General features: G+C 34.8%; 1 protein-coding gene and 1 pseudogene across 1 annotated transcript; both read left to right on the forward strand.

The window, feature by feature from the left end:
• The first annotated feature begins 1393 nt into the window (after positions 1 to 1393).
• On the forward strand, positions 1394 to 12090 carry LOC130219038 (ovochymase-2-like; annotated as a pseudogene).
• Positions 12091 to 14548: 2458 nt separating this feature from the next.
• LOC130219937 (NADH-cytochrome b5 reductase 2-like) lies at positions 14549 to 24817 on the forward strand. Its single transcript, XM_056452446.1, is given in 10 exon segments — positions 14549 to 14636; positions 16349 to 16513; positions 18607 to 18679; positions 18778 to 18884; positions 18967 to 18976; positions 18979 to 19095; positions 20769 to 20852; positions 20970 to 21055; positions 22957 to 23056; positions 24450 to 24817. Coding segments are annotated over 10 exon segments (927 nt in total). The 5' UTR covers positions 14549 to 14624; the 3' UTR covers positions 24623 to 24817.
• Positions 24818 to 25579: the final 762 nt, after the last annotated feature.

Consider the following 25579-nt stretch of genomic DNA (forward strand, 5'->3'; position numbering starts at 1 on the left):
CTGAACTGAATTAGCATTAGTGTTGCGGTTTCAAACAACATAAAGTTATCTTTCTCTCTTCTCCAGCTTCTCTTTGTGGTCATGTTTGAACAGACTGAATATGACAAGTCAGTCTGGTTTTTGCATGAAGTACCTGCCTTCAACTTTTGTTCTGCAGAGACAAAGCTTAAATGTGTTGACAATTTTATGACAGGACATTCATCCTCATTTAGGTTGGTGTCACCAGTGGTGAACTTCATACCATACTCCAGCAACAATTGTCTTTTGTGTTAAGAAGACCTTCCCTGCTGTTTACTAGACCGTTGTCTGACGTATGTAAAGCAAAGTGAACTGTGGGGTTATTCTCTGTTAAATTGCACAAGAAAGCCCAGCAAGCATTTTTTTTTATGCTTTTTTTTTGGAAAAAGATGTCTAATAGATGTCTAACAGACGTCTAAACATAGTCGTCTTGGCTAAAACAAGGCTAAATTTGGGCTGTCAGTGAAAATCTAATAGACATCTAAAAATAGGCCAAATCTATACTAGTAATCAAATAAACAGAAATGAAGAGCTACACATATAAAGTCTATTTGACGACTAGTCTTGTTTTGGGCTATTCTTAGATGTCTATTAGATTTTCACTGACAGCCCAAGTTTAGCCTTGTTTTAGCCAAGCTGTCTATCTTTAGATGTCTATTAGAAGTCTATTAAACACAAAATTGTTTGCTGGGAGGTCTTTCAATATGGAAGTGTCCAAAATGTGCACTTAAAATAATGACATGGTTCAGCCGTCTGGCATGTCATGGTAAGTGCAAATCTACTGACATTAAATGCAACTGATGATTGATGAAATCATGTCAGTTTCCTTCATGTCTGGAACTGGAAAGATCATCCTTTTTATTAATTCAAAAAATCTGTAAGAGAAAAAAATACATACAGTGTAAGTCCTAAAATCTACATAATTTATATTGTTTAAGCATAAACTCAGAAAGTACCCAAACATTTCCAATAAACCTTCAAATTGAAAGGTCATTCTGCTCCACAAAGGAAATTTTATTGTAACGAAGAAGCTTTTCTCTTTCAGCTGAATCACAAGCAGCTGTAAAACCTTTTTCTGCTGATGTTCCTTGTACCCTAGAGAAGATTAATGAGACACACATGGACAAAAAATGTAAGTAGGTTTCCTGTGGTTGAATTAGATCTGTAATGTCAGCAGACTTCAAACTATCTTTGAGTGTAGGTGTAAAACATGCATCAAAAAGACCTACTTACCATGCAATCTACCGTTCAACCAGTGCATTTCCTGTGTAAAGTTAATGAGAGTGACCTCAGTAGTACATTTGTCAAAAAGACCACCCCTCCATCACTTCTATAAATTCCCCAAACTTAGTCTTTAAACAGCAGATGATTCAGGATGTCTGAATTATACTACAAGACTTTTGCTGGCTTCCTCAGCTTGTTGGTTTGTCTTGGAGTGACTTTTGGTCCTTATCTCAGTGGTAAGAATATGTTTAAATTCAATTTAATTGGAAGGAGCTACGGATTAATGACTAATCTTTGTTCTGTCACTTGATATCCAGAGGCAAAGTGTGGATCTGGTAAGGCAAGAGGAATCCTTGACCGTTCTTTGAGGGTAGTTGGAGGGTCAGAGGCAAGACATGGTTCCCATCCATGGCTGGTACATGTCCTTCTATACAGATTGCATAATTAAATTTGCACTGAAGTCTCACCCTGTGCAAAATAAATCCTACGATCATCTACAGGTGTCTCTTAGGATCAGAGGATCACATTTCTGTGCTGCAGCTATCTTGACAGACCACTGGCTTTTGACAGCTGCTCACTGCTTTGCAAGTGTATCCAAGTAGGTATACTCATTTACTCATGACTAATCATAACTGTTGACCCTGTCAACGCTTCATTGACTTACTATTGAATATAACTGCCTGCCCTAGGGACTTTTTGCACAGGATTGAGGCTGTAGCAGGTAATTTCAACCAAAGAAAAGTTGACAGAGGGCAGAAAAGCTTCCAAGTAAAGACTATAAAATTCCATGAAAAATACCAACGAACCTCACCCATGAGCTACGACATTGCTTTGCTTGAGATTAATGGACGCATTCACTTTGGCAAGTCATTCTTTTTGCAAGTCATACTATTTCAACTATAGAACTTTTTTTATTCTTAATTTCAGATGTGCTTTCTTCACAGGTGATTTTATTAAACCTGTTTGTCTGCCTTATCCTGGTGAGAGGTTTGTACCAAACACCATGTGTGTTGTTGGTGGATGGGGTCGTATTACTGAGAGTAAGAAATGATTTGAGCAACCGATTAACAATGATAGCTTGAGAGACAGGTCTTGGAACAAAGCTGAAAAGGTCTGTTCTCTCTTTAGGAGGGTCGCTTTCTTCTGTACTTCAGGAGGTACATCTGGACCTGTTGGACCAAAGCAAATGCAAACAACTCATACAAACTCTTAGACCAGAGCAGAAGACCTTCACAGTTATGTGTGCTGGCCCAGAAAGAGGAGGGAGAGATGCCTGTCAAGTATGTTGACAATAAACAAGTCTCCCTAAACATACCCATGGCCATTACTGACACCTTCAAGACTCTACTGGTTCGAGTTGGCAGAGATGATCCAAACACTTGCAACTCTCAGTTCTGAGTTCCCATGTGTCTTCCTCTACTTCAGGGGGATTCTGGGGGTCCTCTTCTCTGCCCCAGAGCAGATGGAAGGTGGGTGGCTGTGGGGGTCACGTCATGGGGCAAGGGCTGCGGTCGAAGTTGGAATAACAACAAGTTCAAACCAGCATCCAGAAGAGGCTCACCTGGAGTATTCACTGATGTCTTAATGTTCCTGTCATGGATCAAGTCAAATCTTAGGAAAGGTGGGTGCTTTGGTTGAGTTAGAATTTGTAAACTGTTGTCATTTGCTATAAAACTCTTTGTACTGGTATGGTAAATAACTGGAGGTACAACGTTTCTGGAAAACTTCTGTCTCTAAAATAAATGACTACTTTCTTAAGAAAATCAATGTACTATAGGTTTGGACAGGTCTCTGTGCAGTGTACCTGACGGAGTGGTTCTTGGAAGTGAAGGTGTCATCAGAAACCCAGCACGTCCAGGTCAAAGTTACAATAACAATGAGTGAGTAATATCTGAATTATCTTACATATTTTGAAAAAACCGGAAGCCTTTACACAATTTTTTTGGGGCAGAATGTGTTTGTGGTTCATTCGAGTCACCAATGGTAAGCAAATTCTACTGAAGTTCAATGAGATTGACCTGGAGAATGACATTCAATGCCAAAACGACCACCTGACTGTGTATGTTGATGATAACAGGCAAATAGGTAAGGGGAACAAATAAATGATGACTTGGTATATTTGAGGTTTGATGTTTCACCTTTTCACCTTGCTCACCAGGAAGGTTCTGTGGTAGTCAGCCTCCTTCCTCGATTCTTATTGGTGCTTCCCATAATGTCAAAGTACAATTTGCATCTGACATAAGCAGCACAGGTGCAGGATTCACCATCCAGTTCAGTGGTGTTCCTGAGGACTACGGTTTTGGTGAGTTGAATCTGTCAGACTGGTTTCTTAAGTTCTTGTTGTTGTGAAATATTTTAATAAGTCAATGTTCGAATTGCTTGAAAGCAACATAATAAACATGCTTGAGGAATTCAGAATGCGCAAGCCTGTTTGTTAACATTACAGTGACAATACAGAATGGGTTGTGCAATATAAGTCATTGAGTTTACCATACTGTACATTGCGTGGATGATTGAAATAACATGTTTGCACACTGTGTACTTCATTAGCATGCTTGCACAGGCCTAATGCTGTATTTTGAGCACTGACTCATTTACATGTAAATAAATGTGTATCAATAGAGTTCCAGAAACCATCCACCCATAATGTCCTCTTCATAGCAGTCCATGTTGTGCTCAATTTATCTGTTGGTTTCATCACCTGGACTGCAAGGTGTACTCAGTTCCCCAGTCAGGTTGTAAGGCAGTAGGCAACCCCAGTAGAGTTGTGTTTTCACACTGCAGCCATTCAGGCTCTACAGAGGGTAGAGAATCTTATCTCAAAGGAACCATTTCCATAGTTGCATGTCTGCCAGGGGGCATCCACCAATTCGGAGTAAGTTCGTAGAAGGTAAGAGCGAGGTTCAAATCACCACCCTGCTCCCCTCGATATGACCCTTGCCAGACAGAAATGTGACACTGGTGCAACGTCATCGGCCGGGCTCCATTCCACCAGTTTCTCCTTTTGTGTTTGTGCAGGGGCTGAATGTGGAACAGTAGTGCTGTTAGAGCCCAAGGGGGCTGTAAAAAGTCCCGCCTATCCGCAAGCCTACAGCAACAACACCAATTGCCGCTGGGTCATCTATGCCCCGAAGGGCCACATAGTTAAGGTAAAAACAACTCTGCAGACCCTGTGTTGGCTCAGTCGGTGCCTGGTGGCTTCTCTGTCCAGTCGTGACCTGTTGTCCGGTCATGAATGCATGCATGGAGATTGGAGGCTCTGATCGGTTTCACTGCAAGAGAAAATGTGAAACTCAATTAGACTTCAAAGAGTGAGGCTGTGACGTTACTGCAGTCAGGTTGTTACAAAATGCAATGCAGATATAACTTTTGAAAATTATACTATATATCTGTGTCAGAAGCACTAAATTGAACAATGCCCCCCAATAATCATTCTGTTTGTTATTTCTAACATGCTTTTTGCAATATAATAACACTATTATATACCTTTAAGCTCGACTTCGACGACTTTGATCTTGAGGAGTCAGAGGACTGTGAATATGATTCACTCACAGTGTTTGGAGACATTGATGGCAAGGATGAAATAGGTAAAATATAAAAGGATTATTAAGCAATAGATAAGAATTTGTTTTGTTTTAATTTAAACAGAACTACATGCTAATGCTTATGGGGTTGGTTAAATTTAATGTTTTTAAAAGAAGTCTCTCATTAAAAAATATAGAAAATATTATTGCTATTTTTTCTTATTTGTATGTACTAAACTACAGTAAATCTTTTGTCAATTTTCGAAACATTTCAGGATTTTTTGATGAATAGAAAATTGAAAATGACAGTATTTTAAAAACAAAATCTGACAAATAATAAAAAAAAGGCTTTACAAATAAATACGTACTGATCTAAAACACTTCAGTGGCTCTTCAGGTTTATTTTATCATTAAGAATGCAAATGTTACAGAGTCAGAAGTCTAATGTTACAAGCACTGTCTGTGTTACAGTGTCACTGTTATCAGTTCCACAGGGAAAAAATGCAGCATTATGGGAAATGTAGTCAGTGCTCTGCTGTTCATTTTGTTGTTGTTTATTTTGCTTTAAGTGGCAGTATGTGGCCGAAGCGTCCCTCCAGCTGTCTTCAGCTACAGTCACATAATGTATCTGCAGTTCAGCACAGACAGCACCATCTCTGCCCGTGGTTTTAGTGCCTCCCTTTCTTTTATCAGTGAAAAAGGTGAGAGTCAACATGAGGAAAGAAACCTCAATGCAGGTGTTCAAATTTCACCCAAGCAAACCTGACCCACATGTAACCTACTATATAAACACACTACCGAACATAAACATGTTTGTGCTTTCACATTTTTTAGGAAATAGGCCTATTTTACAAATCCCCTATCCACATCAATAAATGTACAAAATCTGTCACTGGGGTGGTACCTTTTTAAAAGATGTACCATACAGGTGGAAGTTATTAAAGTACCTTTTTAGTGTACATTTTTGTATGTTTAAGGTACTACGACAGCAACGTAGCCAGCCTGGTGAAAGGGCTGGTTCTTTTTTTCTCAAACAGTGGACCTTTTTGCTGTTATTTGCCTCAAGTTCTATTTAATTATGAGATTTTTGAAGTATCAAAAACAGTTCCTAAATATTTAGAATAAAGAATAAATTTCAAATACAAATGTATTACATTATATTCAATAAATTTCAATAAAAAAATAAATAAAAATATATAGGAATTTGTTAAAGTCTTTAATTTAACAATGTTGAAGTCTATTGTCATTTATTAGTCAAATAACAAAATGGAGAGCACATTGAACTTTCCTCAGTCAGAATTTGTCTTTTTTTTTTCTTTTTCTTTTTTTAGAATTTGTAGAGTTTCACGATTTTTTCTAGTCTCTTTTGTAAAAAAGTACATTCAAAAATTCATGAATAACAAAAGCCAAATTAGTAAAATTGAAATTTAATATGGGCCACTTTTGGTGCTTCACATCTATTTACTGTTCATTTTTTTGTTTCAAGAGTAAGGTCCAAGACTTAGAACTTCACTTACATCGTATTATCGGTTTTCTTGCGCAGCTGGATGCAGGACTCATGACAAATAATTATATGCGTTCACCAAAACCGATAAGCTGCCACAACACGACAGTCAACCTAGTCTTAAAGTCTTGTTTTGATGGGTTATTTTCACAGTTTATCAAAATAGATCAAATGACAGGAGCACTTTCAGCTTAGCTTAGCTTAGCATATAATAAAAAAAGAGTTAATGATAATTTTCATATTCAATATAGTTAACTAGTCCTTTAAATAGTTGAGTTGTACTATTTTTGAATCCATTAGTTGATCTCCAGGTCTAGTGGGGAGAACTTTTAGTTTAGCTTAGCTTAGCATAAATCAATAATAAAAAAAGAGGTCATGATAATTTTCCTGTTCAATATAGTGAACTATTCCTTTAAATAGTTGAATTTACCATTTTATAATCCATTCAGTCGATCTCCAGATCACTTTGCATTTTACTCAACATTTAGCTTAGCTTAGCATAAATCAATAATAAAAAAGAGTTACTGATAAATTTTCTATTTAATATAGTTCCAAGCCATGTCAACCTAGAAATAGCAACTCATTTTTCATTTTTCGTCAGTCTTAGCACACGATGTAACAAAAAAAAAAAAGAGTTAAGCTTTAAATAAATAATCAAAACTCTTTTTTAGACATTTAGAGCGAGATGCTACTGATCTAATCTGATTCAATGATTTATGACCCGGAGATCAGCCGAATGGATTCAAAATGGTAAAACTCAACTGTTTTAACTCTAGATGTGAGCCTATTTCCAAAAAAAATTTAGTATTTCTTTAAAACACATTTTAAAGAGATCACCTTTTATACAACAAAGACATAATAATAGGGCTATCAAGTAGTTGTCTTGTTAACTCAAATTACTAAGACTTTTCTGACACCACTGTGTTTGTAACCACAGACTTCTGCTGTGTGAAATGATGACAAAATGATAAGGCCTTGAATGTTACATTTCCTCGCAGATCTCCGAGAGACGGTGTATGAAGATCAGTGGGAGGAAGCAGATGATGACAGCAGAGTTATCTCACCACATTTGCAGGCTGGTTTGTCCTTTGTGCTCTTCACAGTGAGCTTCTTGCTTTAGGGGATCTTTAGTATGTGTGGAATCCAGCCGGAGTCGTGTCAATGTGTAAAATAAGGGAACATTCCAAATGCATTTATCTCTGAACAGATTGGTGGGTGTATTTGGTTTTACCACAAGTATTCATGCTAGTGTTCCATTGACTTCTCAGCTTCGTGTGGAATGCCTGATGTTACCGAGGCCTCTGGACTGGATGGCCTGAAGAGCGCAGAGGATGATGGGAAAGCTGTGGCATGTGAGCATTAGTTTGGATTCAGGCCAAGACTGCAACGGGGTGATCATCCAGGCACAATAGATCCTTACTAATCCACACTGTTTTAATGACCCTGTGAGCAATGCCAGAAACAATAAAAAGGCTGTTTTCTTTAGAGCTCCTAAGGGGACATAATGATGGGGGGAAAATTACATTTCAATGCTTTTGTGCACCCTCACAAAAAGTATTACATTTCCTGAAGAAACTTTGCATTCCGTCATAAAGTATTACAGTCGATAGCAACAATGTTATATTCTCTCGCAAAGTCTTGCCTTCCCTCAAGAAAAAACACCTTTCTTACAAAGTATTGAATTATCTCTAAAATAATTGAGAAATAAATGACACTTTTTGATGGGTTGCAAATGTATTGTGTTCTCTAAAGCAACTTTGAGCTCGCTTGCAAAAGTAGTGCATTATTATTTTGCATTATCTCATAAAACATTTGCATTCTCTCATGAAAGTATCCCAGCAGGCACCTTGATGCTAAAAAAAAACATGTAAAAAGTAAAAAATGCAAATTGATTTGATGTCAAAACCTTGACGTCATTTTGACATCCACACATTGATGCCTCTTTGACCACCAAAATAACAACAAAATAAGTACTATTATATAAGATAAGTTTTACTCATCTGAAACCTTCAGTTACGAATCAATTCAAAATCACTGTAGGGACTTTGTATCCCTACACTGCAAACTACCTTGGATAAAAACTACTGTACATAAACAATGGCATCAAAAAACATGTCAAAACATCAAAACAGCAACAAAAAAACAAAAAACCTTTGCTAGATGTCAGTTTGATGTTGTTTTGACATCAATGTAGTTAAATGATATCAAAATCGCTTTGTATTTTGTGAAGTTTATTCATAAACTAATTTCGAGAAGAGTATATTTCTCTATAGCTATCCCTATAATCTGTCATTAGCCAATAACAAGAGATCTACCTGAGCTCAAACTCCCCTCTTACCCTGCTAACTGGAGGGAGCCCAGGGCTCGAGGATCTTATAAGCTCAGGGCTCTCTTGTAAAGAAACTTGTAATTGTTGTGTAAAACATTTGCATTTCCTTACAAAAGTATTGCGTTCCCTCCAAAAAAAGTGCCTTTATTTCACAGGAGTATAACAGTGTATAATACTGTAAGAGTAGTGCGTTACTTCGAGAAATATTGCATTTAAAGATTTTATTACTTAATTTAAAAAAACATTAAGAAGTAAACTTTGCGTTTTACTCACCCAAACTACATGCATTTTGCCTTATATTATTTCCTTTTTTAAATCCCAAATTTTCTAAATTAATCAGCATCTCCCTTTACAGCAAGATGGGTCCACTGGTAGCATTTACACTGATGCAATTTCTTTTTTTTATGATTACGCCTGGTGTTACAATTTTGTTACGATTTAAAAATTCCTCCGTCATCTTCAATCTGTGAAAACTGAGCATTTTGAAAATGTTAAAGTTTCTGTTTTAGTTTGGAAATGCTGATATTTCCTTTCAGTATAGACAGGATAAAACACAAACTTTTATAAACATCTGATCTACAATCGCACTCTAGTATTTTAGACTATTGAGTTATGTTCTCTGATTCATCAAGCCCTTCTTATATGACCATAACACAACTGGTAGACTGCAACTGTGGAAACGGCAAAATGGAATGGTCACATGTCGTGCATTTTAGACCATTTATGAGGATGGAGAGCATTTTTCTCATCTAGACGAGGACCATTTTTATTCTAAAATGTCGTTTTACAACTAAAATGCACCAGTGTTTTACCGTCCTGCAAAGTTTAGCTCCAAACATGATCAAAATTACCAATCTGATGCTTTCCTGTAAATTTAGCTTGGAAAGCGAATTTTGAGAGCTGCAGTTGCCATGAGTTTCTGAAGCTGTTCGTCTTTTAACTTCTTTTTAGTCTATAAAATTATGAACTATGTTTTTTTTTTTTTTTTTTTTTTTTTTTTTTTAATACAAGTGTTGATTTTTTTTGCAGGGATGAAAGACTTCTGAGAATTGTATCAGTAACAGCATATGGTTTAAATAATCAGGTGAGAATGACACTTGTGAGATCAACATCCCACCAACAGGAAAGTGACTTCACTGTTTTTAACAGGAAGTAGCAATGTTGATCTGCTATCAGTTGCATTAATCTCATCTCTTAAAGCGACCGTTTACCCCAAAAACCAATTTTAACACAAATATCTCTTCCTCAGACACGTAAGGTGTTCAGAGTATTCGTAAACCCTCAATTCAACTCCTCTTCTCTAGACTATAACGTGGCTTTGCTTTCAGCTCAGCTCTCCATTAATCTCAGTGGAAGAATACAGCCTGTCTGCCTACCCTCTGTTGGTCAGGAAATCCCACCCTCCCTCCAGTGCTGGACTCCAGTGTGGACCGGCCAAATGCGTACGTCACCCGTCTGCCTTCACAAGCTGACTGCTATGATAGTTACACAATAGTCTGGCTTGGAGGATTTTGATATCATATTTCATATCATAAGCAAGCATGACTTTCACAATCACTTGTTGAATAACTGACCTCCAGCTGAACTTTCAACACTTTAAATTCATCAACACAAAGCACATTTGAGATTTTTCTACTGCACATTTTGTACTCTGCAGACCTTTGGGTGAATGTTATGCACTCTTTTTTAGCAGGACATGAGCAGTGGCTAAAAATATCTGTGGTGGAACGCTCGGTGTGTGAACAACACCACAGAACCAGGCTGACACCTACTTTGCTGTGTGCTGGACTGAGCAGTGGAGATTCAGGCGTGGTGAGGAGCTCTAAAGTATTGCTAAACACTTCCTGTTTGCTAGTAGGGAACGTAATAGAAGAAATGCTGACCTCTAGTGGGTATGTTTGGTAATTGTTTTTAAATTCCACTCCTAAAGGGATAGTTCACATAAAAACAAAAATTCTGTCAACGTTTCTCATCCACTTGTTCCAAACTGGTTTGAGTTTCTTTCTTCTGATGAACACGAAGTAAGAAAAACAGCCAATGACTTCCATAGTATTTATTTTGGATGTAAATGGCTGCTTTTTCCCCAACATACTTCAGAATAACCTGTTTTGTGTTCAAAAGTAAATATAAATTCACGAAGGTTTAGCGAGTAAAAAAATAGTGGGCAAATAAATGTTTTGGGTGAACTATCCTTTCATTTAATGAAGTCTCTCAACAGCAGACTTCAATACCTTTAAAAACAATGCAAAAATAAACAATATAATAAAGTTTAGATAAAAAAAACTGACAGTATAAAACTACAAATCTGGCGGTTTACACTAGTATGTTATTAAAGTGGACTTTCATTCATTCATTTTCCTTCGGCTTAGTCCCTTATTTATTAGGGGTCACAATAGCGGAATGAACCGCCAACTGTTCCAGCATACTGTATGTTTTACACAGCGGATGCCTTTCCAGCCACAACCCAGTACTGGGAAACATCTATACACTCTTGCATTCACACACCCAATTATACACTACGGCCAATTTTGTTGTTTTGTTCATGTCGTGGACTGTGAGGTAAACCAGAGAACCCGGAGGAAACCCACGCGAACACGAGAAGAACATGCAAACTCTACACAGAAATGGCAACTAGCCCAGCCAGCACTCGAACCAGCGACCTTTTTGGGAGAGTGCTAACCCTAAGCCACTGTGCCGCCCAAGTGTACTTTAATAAACTTTAAGAAAAAAGTGCTACAGGTATTATATATTAGAATTTAACTAGAGAATGAGGTAACTTTTTTGATGCGAAAATGTTCCAAAATCGCAATCTACTGTACATAAATCTATAAAATAGTAGGTTTACTTGTAGTTCCAAAAACAAAACCCATAGCGGTGAACTAATTGTGTATTTAAAGTAATACAGTTAGTTAATAACTGTCATCATTCACTCTCTACTTGCTCCAAAACTAGCCTGATCTCATAAGGAAACATATCTATTTTACATTTTGTCAGTTTAGTGGCTAATTCGTATAAATTCTTATTCAGTTGCACATAAATGTATGATTTTAAAAAGGAGGCATGGCACTAAACATGCTAAACATAAAAGAAGAATTTTGAAGAATGCTGGTAACCAAATATTTCGTTGCCATTGACTTTCGATGTACGGACAAAACAAAATTGTTCAAAAGTATTATTTTGATCCATGTAGAAATTTTGAAGGTTAGTGCCTCAACGTTTTTGAAGTGGAAATACAATTTTCTTTTTAGTCTTGCTAAACAGACATTTAAAAAAACGTTAAGCATGTATTTTGCTAATATAGCTTATTCTTGTCTGTTTCACAGAGGTCACTGGAAACAGTGGATTTTCTATTGTCTGACAAATACGTCTGGTGTTGTTCTGATGGGACTCAAGAGTTGGGGAAACTTGTGGTGGAACACAGAAGCCTGCAGTTTATTCTTCAGTTCCAGCCAATAATGCATTGGATCTTGCAACTTTTGAACACAGAGTGAAAATTTAAAGTTAATAGCATAAAAGCTGCTCTGAGTCAATGCTTGATAATTAGTTGAAATCAACGTTTTTAATCGACTAATTCATTTTATATTATTCAACCTATTAATTAATTTACATGCTTTGATTAATTAAAAAAAACTACATACAACTAGCATGAACATTGAATGTGTGTCATTGCAATTAGCCTCGTTCACCTGACCAGCCTCTAAAATGCTACATAGAGTTATCATATCACTATCCCATTGGAAATATGTGCCCAGTGCTACATTTTTGAGAACCGACAAATATGTACCCTGGACTATGTTTTCTTGCATTTTTTTAACTAACCCCACACACTCCCCTCTCTAAACCCAACCAATAGTGTTCTCAAAAGCAAACCAAAGAGAAAAAGCTATCACCATATGTATCTAAAGCAATAGGGGTTTCATTTTGCCTGGTTTCTGAACTGTCCTTCTCTAGCACTCGAACCGTGGTTTATGCTTAAATTATGGTGCTGTTCATGGTGAGGTACGGAGCAAACCAGTTACAGCAGAAAAGCCCTCCATACAGAGGTAAGCAGTCAGCGGTACTGTTCTGTAGCATTCGTTTTAACACACATAATTCAGCCAATATGTACCAGCGAGCAGATATTTGTCGGTTCTCAAAAATGTAACCCTGGCACATTTTCCCAATGAGAAAATCTCTTGAATAAGATAAGATGTGAGTGTGTGCTGTCTTTAAGTAAAAGAGTGTTCAGAAAACAGTGACATGATCCACCCGCTCTGCATATTTAGTATGCTTCCAAATGCATATGCAGCACAGGTTTCAACCCAAACTGCATTTTAGTGTGCTTTATGTGAATTTACCACCAGATTATTTACAGCCGTATATTATTTTATCAAAAAGACAGGAATGAATGACTACATAGATGAATAGGGCCGTTTAGACTTTGTCACCTGGGCTGTTCCTGGCCAGCGCTCAGGAAAACAAACCCTACAGTAATTACAGTAACGCTACACAAACCTATTTGAATTATACTATTGTGCATGAATATGTTGGCAATTTTATAGTTGCTGTTGTAACAGGTCATCTATAGTAAACAAAAAACAAATTAGCCTACCCAATTAGGCAAGGAATGATAATCGTTTTCAAGTATACCACGCTTTGGAAAAGTCAAGGTTTTTAAAACCTCCAAATTTTCTGTTTTACTGTTCCTACGGTATATGTACAATTGACAAAAAAACTTATTAGGACAACAGTATCTCCAACAGAACGATTGCAAAAATGTGTTTTAAATTGTAAAGAAATCTGTGTTTGTGAACTAAGAAGACAGCAGATGTCACTGATTCATTTGAATTATATAGCCTGACACTGTTTACTGTAACAAAAATATTTATTTTTATGTTCATACAGTATGAATGTGAGTAGTATAAAGGACTGTCGTACCAGATGCCATTTGTCATCATCACGTGACATACCCGCGTCATCTCCCAATCATGAAGTCTCTGGCAGTGCATCATGGGAAATCGTAGAGTCCATCGGATGTACACTTCAGAACCTTGCCGGAAGTAGAAGGTCATCCGGATACGTCTGCATACTGTTTATCAAATTCTATGAATTCAGACATACTACTCGGCTCGCATACTGTTTTTAGCATACTATATAGTATGGAAGTATGTGATTTTGGACATAGCCATTGTGTTCAAAGTGGAAAAAAGTTCCTGTTTTTCACCCAGACATTTAAAGAATATATTTTAGAGCAGTAACCACAATAACGTGAAACCGAGATATTTTTATTCAAGGTTATCACACCCTAAGAATCTTTTACCAGCCCATGCCATACCCAATACTGTACTAATATGTACAAGATATTTGAACATATGTGGGTTCTGAAAAATCAAAAATCGAAAACTGCATTAATAATAGGTCCAAATTCCATTCTTAACAACTAATCAAAAATTTCATTTTGACAGATTTATGGAAATACATTTACTAAATGACTTCATGAACATAACCTTCACCTAATATCCTATAGATTGTTGGCATAAAATAAAAATCAATCATTTTTGACACATAAAATGCAGTTTTGACTATTACCAAAGATTCACCCCTGCAACACACTACCTGTTTAGTGATCACAATCATCCTCTAAATTCTTCTCCACCGAAACCATTTTATATCTTTACATTATAGATTTTTGTCTTGAATGAATAAAACCGTTTTAAAAACTTCAGAAATTGTCAGGCATTTCCTGTTCTTGTTCTGTACTCAAGGGGTTTTTTTTAACTCGTCCTCAGCATGTGTTATAGGCAATGAGGGGATCACCAACACGCACAAAAGAACCATAGGCAACGCTCTGCCAAGGCTGCTCATTAGAATATCCCATTCCTACTGGCTGAGGCCACTTGGGGACCTTATCTGATGGCTGCCTTCAATAATCTGTATATGAACTGGCCTTGGTGCAAACTGGTGCAATAAAGGAAAGAAATGCACAACTAACTCACGTACTGTAGACTAAACCCAGAACAGTTCACTACAGGAATAAGACTACAGCATGGACATTCTAGTGAGTTTTTCCTCTTTTTTTTGGTCTCTTTCTTTTCACACCGCCTTTGTAAAAAGTAATTTGCACTTTCCTTTTTCCTCTGTGTTAGTTTTACACTTGTCTGTGATTTTATTCTTGTTCAAATGACGAAGTGGAAAGAGGTGTGAGAGGTAATTACTGCATGGTGTAGGCTCTTAATAATGTAGCACAATATACCAGTAGCTTATAGTGTTGGTTATTACTTTGATATACCAGTTATTTGGAATAGAAATTCTACATAATATTTCACTAAATGAAAATATTACAATTTAACATGCAATAAATTACAAACGTTACAAAAAAAATTATAAAAAATAAATTATGTTTACAATGTGTCTGAATTTAGATTATGGAATAATTGTGAATTCATCAAAATAATTTTGTTAATTCTAAATTTAATTCTGAAATTCATTTACCACTCTTGAGTCCATGCCAAAAATGCATTTATCATATAATTAATTAATTAATCTAGGAATTTAAATAGAAGCTAAATAAACATTTAATTGATGACTGTTTAATTCTTTATAGAATTTACATTTTAATTATGATTACAAATATAATATTTAAATGAATTAATTCACCATTCTCCAGTCCATCTTCTCTATTTATATATGCATATACAAATTAGTTAAGAATTAATATAATAAAAAATAGGAATATTAGATATTTAATAATTATAGATATTTAAGATTTTTTTGGAATATAAATAACATTTGGTAACATTCATTCATTCATTTTCTTTTCGGCTTAGTCCCTTTATTAATCTGGGGTCGCCACAGTGGAATGAACCGCCGACTTATCCAGCATATGTTTTACGCAGCGGATGCCCTTCCAGCTGCAACCCATCACTGGGAAACACTCATACACTGTCATTCACACACACATACACTACCGTCAATTTTAGCTTACCCAATTCACCTGTACCGCATGTCTTTGGATTTGTGGGGGAAACCGGAGCACCTGGAAGAAACCCACGCGAATGCAGGGAGAACATGCAAACTCCACACAGAAATGCCAACTGACCCAGCCGAGGCGCAAACCAGTGACCTTCTTGCTGTGAGGCGACAGCACGTCCCCCCACAGTTGGTAACATAGAATTAAAACAAAAATTATTCTTATAATTAAACACTTTATGCTAAGTTCCTGATTTATCAGGGGTTGCCACAGCGGAATGAACCACCAATTAATATGTTTTATGGGGCGGATACCCTTCCAGTGCCATTAAATATTTATAATTTAAAATAACTATATAAATAAGCACAGTAGCGCAGTGGTTAGCACTGTCGCCTCACAGCAAGAAGACGGCTGGTTGGAGTCCCCTGGGTCAGTTGGCATTTCTGTGTGGAGTTTGCATGTTCTCCCTGTGCTAGCGTGGGTTTCCTCCGTGTGCTCCAGTTTCCCCCACAGTCCAAAGACATGCGGGATGAGTGAATAGGATGAACTAAATTGCTGTAATGTGTGTGAATGCAAAAGTGTATGCTGCTTGAAACATATGCGGGAATAATTAGCAGTTCATGCCGCTGTGGCAACTCCTGATAAATAAGGGACTAAGCCAAATGATAATACATGAATGGAATGAATATTTGAATGAAATAATCATTGATATTTGTTTCATTTACAATAATCAAACATCTAAAACACACAAAAAAATCAGTAAAGTGTGTATTAACAGTGTATGTCCTTGTATTTTTCAGACAGCACCTGTGCTCATCGGGGTCTCTATAGTGGTGATCACCGTCTTCTTCCTCTTCCTCAAACCAGCAGGTTCCAACAGCACACCTCCAAAACCCCAAAACAAGATTCCAAAAGCCTTGCAGGACCCCAGTGTGAAATATCCATTGCCCCTCATAGAGAAAGAGGTCAGTCAGAAACTCGCAGCTTTTCTCCTGCAATTTAAAAACATTATTATTGTTGCCACCTTTTATTTCACCTGCTATTTTCATTTCAGATTTATTTCAAAGAACATTTTATGTAAATCAATTATGTTATGCAAAAAATTCTATTTAAACAGTTTTAAAAATGTTGTTAAATGTTTAATTTTAGTGTTTTAATCACTATTTCATACTATTTTATTTCAGATTTGTTCCACTTAACAAAAAACTTCTGTTAAAATGTTTTATTCAATGGCACTACAAACATTTTAAGCACATTTTTATTATAATAATTTTATAAACAGCTTTTAGTTGTAGTAATTCTGGTACTGCAGCTTTGATTCATTAAGTATTTAGGTTGAGATTTTTAATCTGCTGCTTCTATCTGTTATTTCACTGGTACAATGTAATGTAGGCCTGTCACAATAATCAAAATACTGACTTATCGAGCAATAAATGAACATGGTGATGATCTCAATCATTTTTGGAGACCTAATTTATATCAGCCATCACATTTGCATAGAAGTGAATGACAGCATTTGATTTAATATCTGTTGGAGGTGTGAATAACCTCAGGGAACTCCTTTACAACAACAAAAAATGTATACACAGTGCTCATAATTGAGTACCCCCCATTTTGAAAATGAATATTTGTATCAATTTCTCAGTGAATATGGGTAATATATATTGGTGCATTTGAACAAAACAGATTTAATAAACAAATATGTTTATTAAAATAATATTTTAGTCAAAGAACATCTTTAGAAATGTAAAGATAACACATTTAAATTCATGCAACATATTGCAAAAAATATATATATATATATATTTACATACTACAATATTTCAATAAAATTGTATTTTTTGTTTCTCTTGATTATTACTATTTTTGACATTTTTATTTAATATTTTTCCCTAAAATATAAATTTGAGCTACTAATTTTTGAATCATTATTGTACTTTATTTTGTTAGATAAGCTCCAGATTTGACTTTAGTACTGACAAAACTAACGTATATGCACAAATATAATATTGTAAAGCATCCTATAGAAAATATTCATTAAATAAAAATATAAATATATTCATATGCTGAGCACTGTATACATTTTCCCCCTGAAAACTACAGACAGTTTAGCAATTGTGCAAATAACCTCAGTTTCAAAGCTGCAGTCTTTTAGAAAAAGTGACAGAGCAAAATGGCCCACATTCACAAATAAATTTAAAGTAATTTTAAAAGGACATTTACATACTGATGTCCAAGTTTGTATTAGAACTCTTTAAATATTAAATTACATAATCTAAATAACAGAATGAAAAGGTTTGTCTCTGACAGTGCTGATATATAGTTTGCTATGGTGTTCAATAATCATTATAGGCAGGGCCGGATTAAGAACACATTGGGCCCTCCTTTTTAACTTTTTGTACCTCACAAAAGTGTATGTATGTATGTATATATATATATATATATATATATATATATATATATAAATTGTTGTTATTATCATTGTTATTATTATTATTCTTAATTTACTAATACCATTTGATTATTGTATATTTTTCCTATTTTATTAAAATAGACCTGCAAGTATACAAAACTAAGTAATGACATAACATGAACTTTAAAGTTCTAACAGGCTGCAAAAATAAAAGATAAAAAAAAAATATATTTTTGCAATACTTCCTTAATTAGTGCTTTATAATGAATACTTTAAATAGGATTTTACCTTTAAAACGTTTCTTAGAACTTTATACATATCGCCTAAAAGTAAAGTAATATTAGATGCATGGTTTGTATACTTGTAACCACTGAAATAGCTAATCAGAGGTTACTGTAGGTCAGAGTACTCTGAATATCCCTTAAAACACTGGCAACTTAAATACGGTTCATTAATAAATTAGACGTAATTTAAAGAAATTCATATGTGATTCACTGAACCATGTATTAAACCCCCCCCCCCCCCCAACCCCGATCATCAATGTATATTTTGCATCCTGCTTACAATATCACTTTTCGCATCATTTCTGTGACACTACATATCACACAACAAAATGATTTATTGTGCATTAATGCTTTTCAACAGGAAATCAATCACGACACAAAAAGATTCAGGTTTGGTCTTCCGTCCTCGTCTCATGTTCTTGGTCTCCCAATCGGTAAGACTTTGCTCTACACCTGTATCACCTGAACTTGAGCCTAATTTCACAACAGTGACTGCACTTTATTTATTCATATCTTCACTCTTATGTCACAGGTCAACATATTTATTTGTCTGCAAAAGTGAATGGGAGTCTGGTTGTACGTGCTTACACCCCTGTGTCCAGTGATCAAGATCAGGGTTATGTTGATCTAGTTGTCAAGGTACTTTTCTAGTTGCAAAATGACCAGTTCATGATTTGTAGTGAGATTTAAAGTTTGAAATGTTTTTAATATTTCATATCAGGTCTACTATAAAATACTCATCCAAGCTATCCTGATGGAGGCAAAATGTCTCAGTACTTGGATAATATGAAGATTGGAGACACTATTGACTTTAGAGGTCCGAATGGATTATTGGTGTACAATGGAAATGGTAATGCTTTTATTGGTTTATTAGTTGCTATCTATCTATCTATCTATCTATCTATCTATCTATCTATCTATCTATCTATCTATCTATCTATCTATCTATCTATCTATCTATCTATCCGTCCGTCCGTCCGTCCGTCCGTCCGTCCGTCCGTCCATCTTAGTATTTATTATTTTTATTTTAAATTAACATAATTTTTTATGCTTTTATTTTACTGTATCGGTTAAATTTGACATTTCTAAATGTATAAATATTTAAATGTTTCTATAAAGTTTACCATATTTATATATATATATATATATATATATATATAATATATATATATATATTATATATTATTATTATTATTTTATTATTTTTTTTTTAAAATTTTTTTATTATATTTTTATATTATTATTTTTTTTATTTAATATGAATTTTTATCAATTTTATGACATATTTTTAGGAATTACATTTCAACACAATATGTTTATGTTAATTATATTTTAGTAAAATTTCAGTACTTCAGCTTTCACTTATTTTAAACATTTATAATTTATATTGCATTTATTATTGTTTTGATAGTTTTGGTTTATGTCAAAATGTTTAGCTTTTAGTCATTTTAGTACTTTTTTTATTTAGTCTTTTGATCTATTTAAACTTTATTTCAATTCATATGTTTTGTAAATTTTACTGTCAATTGTATTGCAATTATTATTATAAAATGCTTTTATAATACTACTATAATTATTATTATTATTTGTCATTTGTTCTAAATTAATTTTGTATAAAATGTATTTTTGTTTTAGTAATTTAAGTACTTAAACATATTTTAAATGTAAACTTTTCACATGCTATTTTTGTGAATAATCGAGCAACAAATATTTTTCACTAATTACGTTACAATTATAATATATATATTATATATATATATATATATATATATATTATATATATATATATATAATATAATATATAATATTATATATATCAGAATCAGAATCAGAATCAGAATCGGTTTTATTGCCAAGTGTGCTTCACCACACAAGGAATTTGTTTTGGCTACAGAAGCTTCCAGTGTACATAAAGTGACATGTGACAACACAAAATAAATGAAAAAATAAATAATAATAATAAAAATGATGAACATTAAACAGATGCGGTTAGTGAAGAAACCTGGATGTTGAGTTGTATGTACAGATTGTTATAAATATACAGGTTATAAGGTGCTGTGTACAAGTGCGAATGTAGAAAGTATTGCATTGTATATTGATATAAGGTGCTGTGTACAAGTGCGTATGAGAAAGTATTGCACATATTTATTGCACAGTAGGGTAATATTTAACTGTTCATAAGGTAGAGAGCCTGAGGAGAAACTTTTCCTGTGTCTGGCTGTTTTTGTGCTCGGTGCTTATATACATAAACAAGATTTTAGTAGCAACTTTAGTTCTTCAACTTTGACTTGTCCTGTTTAAATGTTTATATTTTATCCAGATTATTTTAGTGGACAATTTTTTTTATATATATAAATGTGTTATTACAATATCTTAATACACATTTCATGACATGCTGCAAAACACGCAGCCTTTCCGCTAGAGGGCGATGTCTTACTGCTTTTAGATTATTACAAACTTATGTGCTTTTTTTAAAATATTGAAATAAAATGCCTCAGACGCTGAACATATTTAACATTACAGGGAAGTTTGCTATTCGACCTGACAAAAAATCTGAAGCTGAAGTGCGGAAGTTCAAACACGTGGCCATGATTGCTGGCGGCACAGGTACAGTTTTGTGACATTTTGAACGAGCTCCAGTTATTCATAACAGGTTTCCACACTTTACTGCCAAAACAATTCATCAAGACACATTAATTAAAGAGGACCTGTTGGTTCCTTCAGGCATCACTCCAATGCTGCAGCTGATCAGGAGCATCACTGCAGATCCATCCGACAAGACCGAGTGCTCTCTGATATTCGCCAATCAGGTCAGTCACATTCATGACGGAATATTCTACAGAAGATTAACACATATCAACAAACATGATGCTGACGGTGAAATTCGCGCCCCTAATAGTTTTCTGGATACATACCTTTGTGTTGTTTTCTGATATCAATATGTAAACATCCTCAATTATTATCGAATAAATTGTTACTTTCTCAATTACTAACCCAAAACAAAAACGTCATTGTTAACTGACAGACGGATATGTGTACTAGAATGTGGTGTGGAGGAAATGTGTGACAAGATATGTCCAGGGTTTTCAGTTCTCACCCTTCCCGCTTGTAGTGAAAAAGTCTGTGTGAAGCAGAATTTGCTTTTTGAATTTGAGTTTTTTTCTTTAAAAGACGTACTTCCAAATGAAACATAATTTTAGTAGTGCCATGTCCTCACATATTTCACTTGCAGCAAACTAACGATTGAAGAGGCGTGGCTAAGCACATTTCTCCAAAATGTCAAACTGACATCATTAGACCACTCAGAAAAGCACTGCCATTCAAATGTAAATTTTCAAAACTTCTTTAAAATTTTTGCTTACTGAAATGCAGTATGACTTTGAAATCATTTTAACTCTTTTACAAAAAAGGCTTTAAAAACAACTGAAATTGTAAAGTATATAATCTTTTTCTTTATTGTGTGATGTATATACCTCTTCTGTTAGTTTTTGTTTTGTTGTTGTTTTCTTTTAGTCTTTCCATTTACTTTACAATATACTGTGATTATATATTCTTACCTTTCGCATAATAAAAAAAGAGAAGCACTGCCATTCCTATATGTACTGTACACACCAAAATTTCAATTTGCTTATCATACTATTACTACTTCACTGATTTTTACAAATAATAATAATTTATTCAAACTAATGAATAATTACTTTATATTACTTTAAAGTAAAAGTTTAATCAGGATGACAAATTTCTCTGAAAACAAGAGTCTTACTGGATGAAAGGATAGATTTAAAAAAGAAAGTGTTAATTATACTAAAAAGTGAACTGGAATGACAGATTGTTCAGAAAACAATACATAATCTTAAAAGTCTAAAATAATCTACTGACAATCATTTTTAAAGCAGAAACAAGAAGAAAACTATATGATTGTCATATGAATGTAAATAAAAATATAATTTTCCATTAAGAATACAAAAAGATGGCTGGAAGGGCATCGCCTGCGTAAAACATGTGCTGGATAAGTTGGCAGTTCATTCCGCTGTGGCGACCCCAGATTAATAAAGGGACTCAGTCGAAAAGAAAATGAATGAATACAAAAAGATGAATCTGAATGAGTGATTTCTCTGAAAATAAGACATCACAAAAAAACTGATTAGGCTTAGTCGCTATTTCCTTCCCTGAATTTTTGAAACCAGGTATATAAAAATGTATGTAAGATAGTAGTAAATGTAAAAATGCGACAAAAATGCAGTTAAAAATCTGAATATAATGAGTAAAAATGACAGCTTTCTCCACAGAAATGTACTGAAATAATGTACAAGAATTCCGCCAATCTGTTTTCACCAAGTAGGATATGTTCCTGCATTAACATCTATGTTGATCCTGGAACAACATTCCAATCAACCAATTAGAATTAAGGGATATCTTTACAGTTTCTATTAAGGCATTATTTTAAAGTTATGATTGGGTTTAGGGGTAGGAAATAGATAGGAATATGGATTACATTTTCAAACAAAAATCATGTTCCAGGATTGACATAGATGTTAATTCAGCATCGCATCGTACTTGGTAAAATCATGACGTGCACAAGAAGTCACTTTAAATTGTACTCAAGTATTATTTTGGGGAATTTGTGCTTAAGTTCAATAATCAAGTACATTCCTCCAGTGCTTTACACCCCTGCAGTGCACCTCATTTACTGTGTGTTTGACTCCCTCAGACTGAGAAGGACATACTTTTACGTAAGGAGCTGGATGAAGTTCACAGGGATTACCCATCTAACCTCAAACTCTGGTACACACTGGACAGACCATCTGAAGGTATTATTAACATGTTTAATCCCAAAATCCTTGCTTGCTATTTAAGATTCATCCATTGTAATCTTTATTATACATGGCTAACAGGCAAACTTCACATCTCTTTTCATATTATGTGGGTTAAATTAAGTTTTATAATCGGTACAAACATTACAACAGTGTGTTATCTTCTGGTCACAATTAGGCAAATTTATACCTTACCTGGAAGTAGCAAATACATGAACTGATCTGGTCGTGTGACATATAGTACATTTATATGGACAACAAAATTTAGATATTAACGCAATTAAGACAGTCTATCATGTAAACAGGTTTTGATGACCTTAATCCAGCTAAAGTCATACTCAAAGTAAACTAAAATTTAGATATATAAATTAAGATATATAAGCAATATCACACTCATAGCAGTGCGATATAGCTGTAAATCGGCACTGGTGGGAGGCATGCGTTGGCTCAAGGCCACAGGCCAAGTGCTTTAGTGTCCACATACAGCCATATTGCACTGCTATGAGTGTAATATTACGTTTATACAACAGTTCGATGGCACAATCATGTATATAAAAAAGAAAATCAAACACGGAGAGTCTCAAAAACCCTTTTGTACGAGGAACTACTTTCTTCCGTCATTCATTCACATCTGCAGCTGATGTCAGAACAGCAGAAACCATTGCTCATTCACTAATGTCACTTTAGAGCTAGTATTTGAATGATTCTCTAGCGTAATGTCTACAGGGATGACAATACGAAAAAAATCGTTTTTCTCCACTAAGCACTTATCATGCGGTCTCTGTCGCCATCTTGTGGTGCAACCATCTTTGCTCTGCCTAGTATGACAGACTGACAGCCGCCGACGCACTGAATCTCCGAAATTAAAAATATTTTAAAAAGGCACTATCTTTATAAATAAACTGCACAGTTGCAATCTAAACAGCTACATTCTCCCCTAAAAAGCCTCAAAGTACATTATGTTGTCCAAGAGCAGCAATATTTGTCAGACAGAACAACCAGACCTGTTGTATATATATATAAAAAAAATGTGTGTATAAATATATATATATATATATATATATAGCGTACAGATAGGAGAGTTTGTCAAGCCCACTCATCTGTGAGGAGCACACTCCACACAATGTTTTCAAAGACATGTTGGGTGCTTATAGGAAGCTTATAAATGTCTACTCACTGTCCACGGTAATGTAAACTATTTTTAAAACTATTTTTTATAAAAGTTGGCAAAAGCCAAAAACCACTTTATAGATCTTCCAGAAATAACAGAAAAGACAGCCACAATTGTAAACAGTGGGTTTAAATGGGTGTTAACATGATATCTCAGATTTACTCAAACACTGTCTGCTGTAGTGACTGTGAAGCGTTTATGTCTGTATTTTTGTGGTAGGCTGGAAGTACAGCGAAGGGTTTGTTAACGCCGCCATGATGAAAGATCATCTGCCACCTGCAGACAGTGATGTGCTGGTGGTCATGTGTGGACCTCCAGCCATGATCGAGAAAGCCTGCCTGCCCAATCTACTCAAGCTGGGCTACAAAAAAGAAAACATTTTTGCATACTGAGCCTCCTGATGACACGGTTTAATAGCGGGTTTATGTCTTGTGGAATGTTGATGTCAAATTTGTATTTTGTTTATGGACCCTGTTTTGCTTGTTATGAATAAGCAAATTGTCCAGTTCTGGTAAAGGAATTCAAGAAAAACAGGCCAGAAATACACAGCACTGTTGTCTTATTTTGAAATGCATCCATTTTTTTTTCTGGAGAAATACCAAATAAAAAGGTTTTCTATTTATTTTATTTGTCCACATTATTAAAAATGAGGTTTCCCTGATTACCAAACAAGCATTATTAGTTCTTAGCAGGGTTCCCACTCTTTCACGAACAGCGGATTCAAAGACTTTAAAACACCATTCATTTTGAATGAAGCACCTCTGTAATTCCAGCCTGATCTCAGGAGAAAACGTAAGTATTTTACGTTTTGTCAATTTAGTATGAAATTGTAAGATTTTAAAAAGGAGGCGTGGCACCCAATCCCACCCATAAACCCAACAGTCATTGGGGGATAAGCAAATCATACTAAATTGTACGAATTAGATTGTACGAATTTATACGAATAAGCCACTAATTCAAAAAGTTACGAATTGCCGTGAGATGTGTTGGTAATTCATACCCAAGAATACTATATGTAGCACCATGAAAGTTCTTACTTTACTTAACATTTCACTTACAGTTCAAATTTACATTAAAGCATAAAGTTGACTGTTTTAAAAAGTTATGTTCCAAGAATTTTAATAAAATTTGCTAAATTATATATATATATATATATATATATATATATATATATATATATATATATATATATATATATATATTTATTTATTTATTTTTTTTAATAACTATATTTTAGGGTTTTCACCTTTTTTGATAAGACAGTGGAAAATGTACAGACAGGAAAGTGGCAGAGATAGGGTAAGGATCAGCAAAGGACCTCGAGCTGGGAATCGAACTCAGGTCGCCGC

The sequence above is a fragment of the Danio aesculapii genome, chromosome 25, assembly GCF_903798145.1.
Source record: "Danio aesculapii chromosome 25, fDanAes4.1, whole genome shotgun sequence".
NCBI lineage: Eukaryota > Metazoa > Chordata > Actinopteri > Cypriniformes > Danionidae > Danio > Danio aesculapii.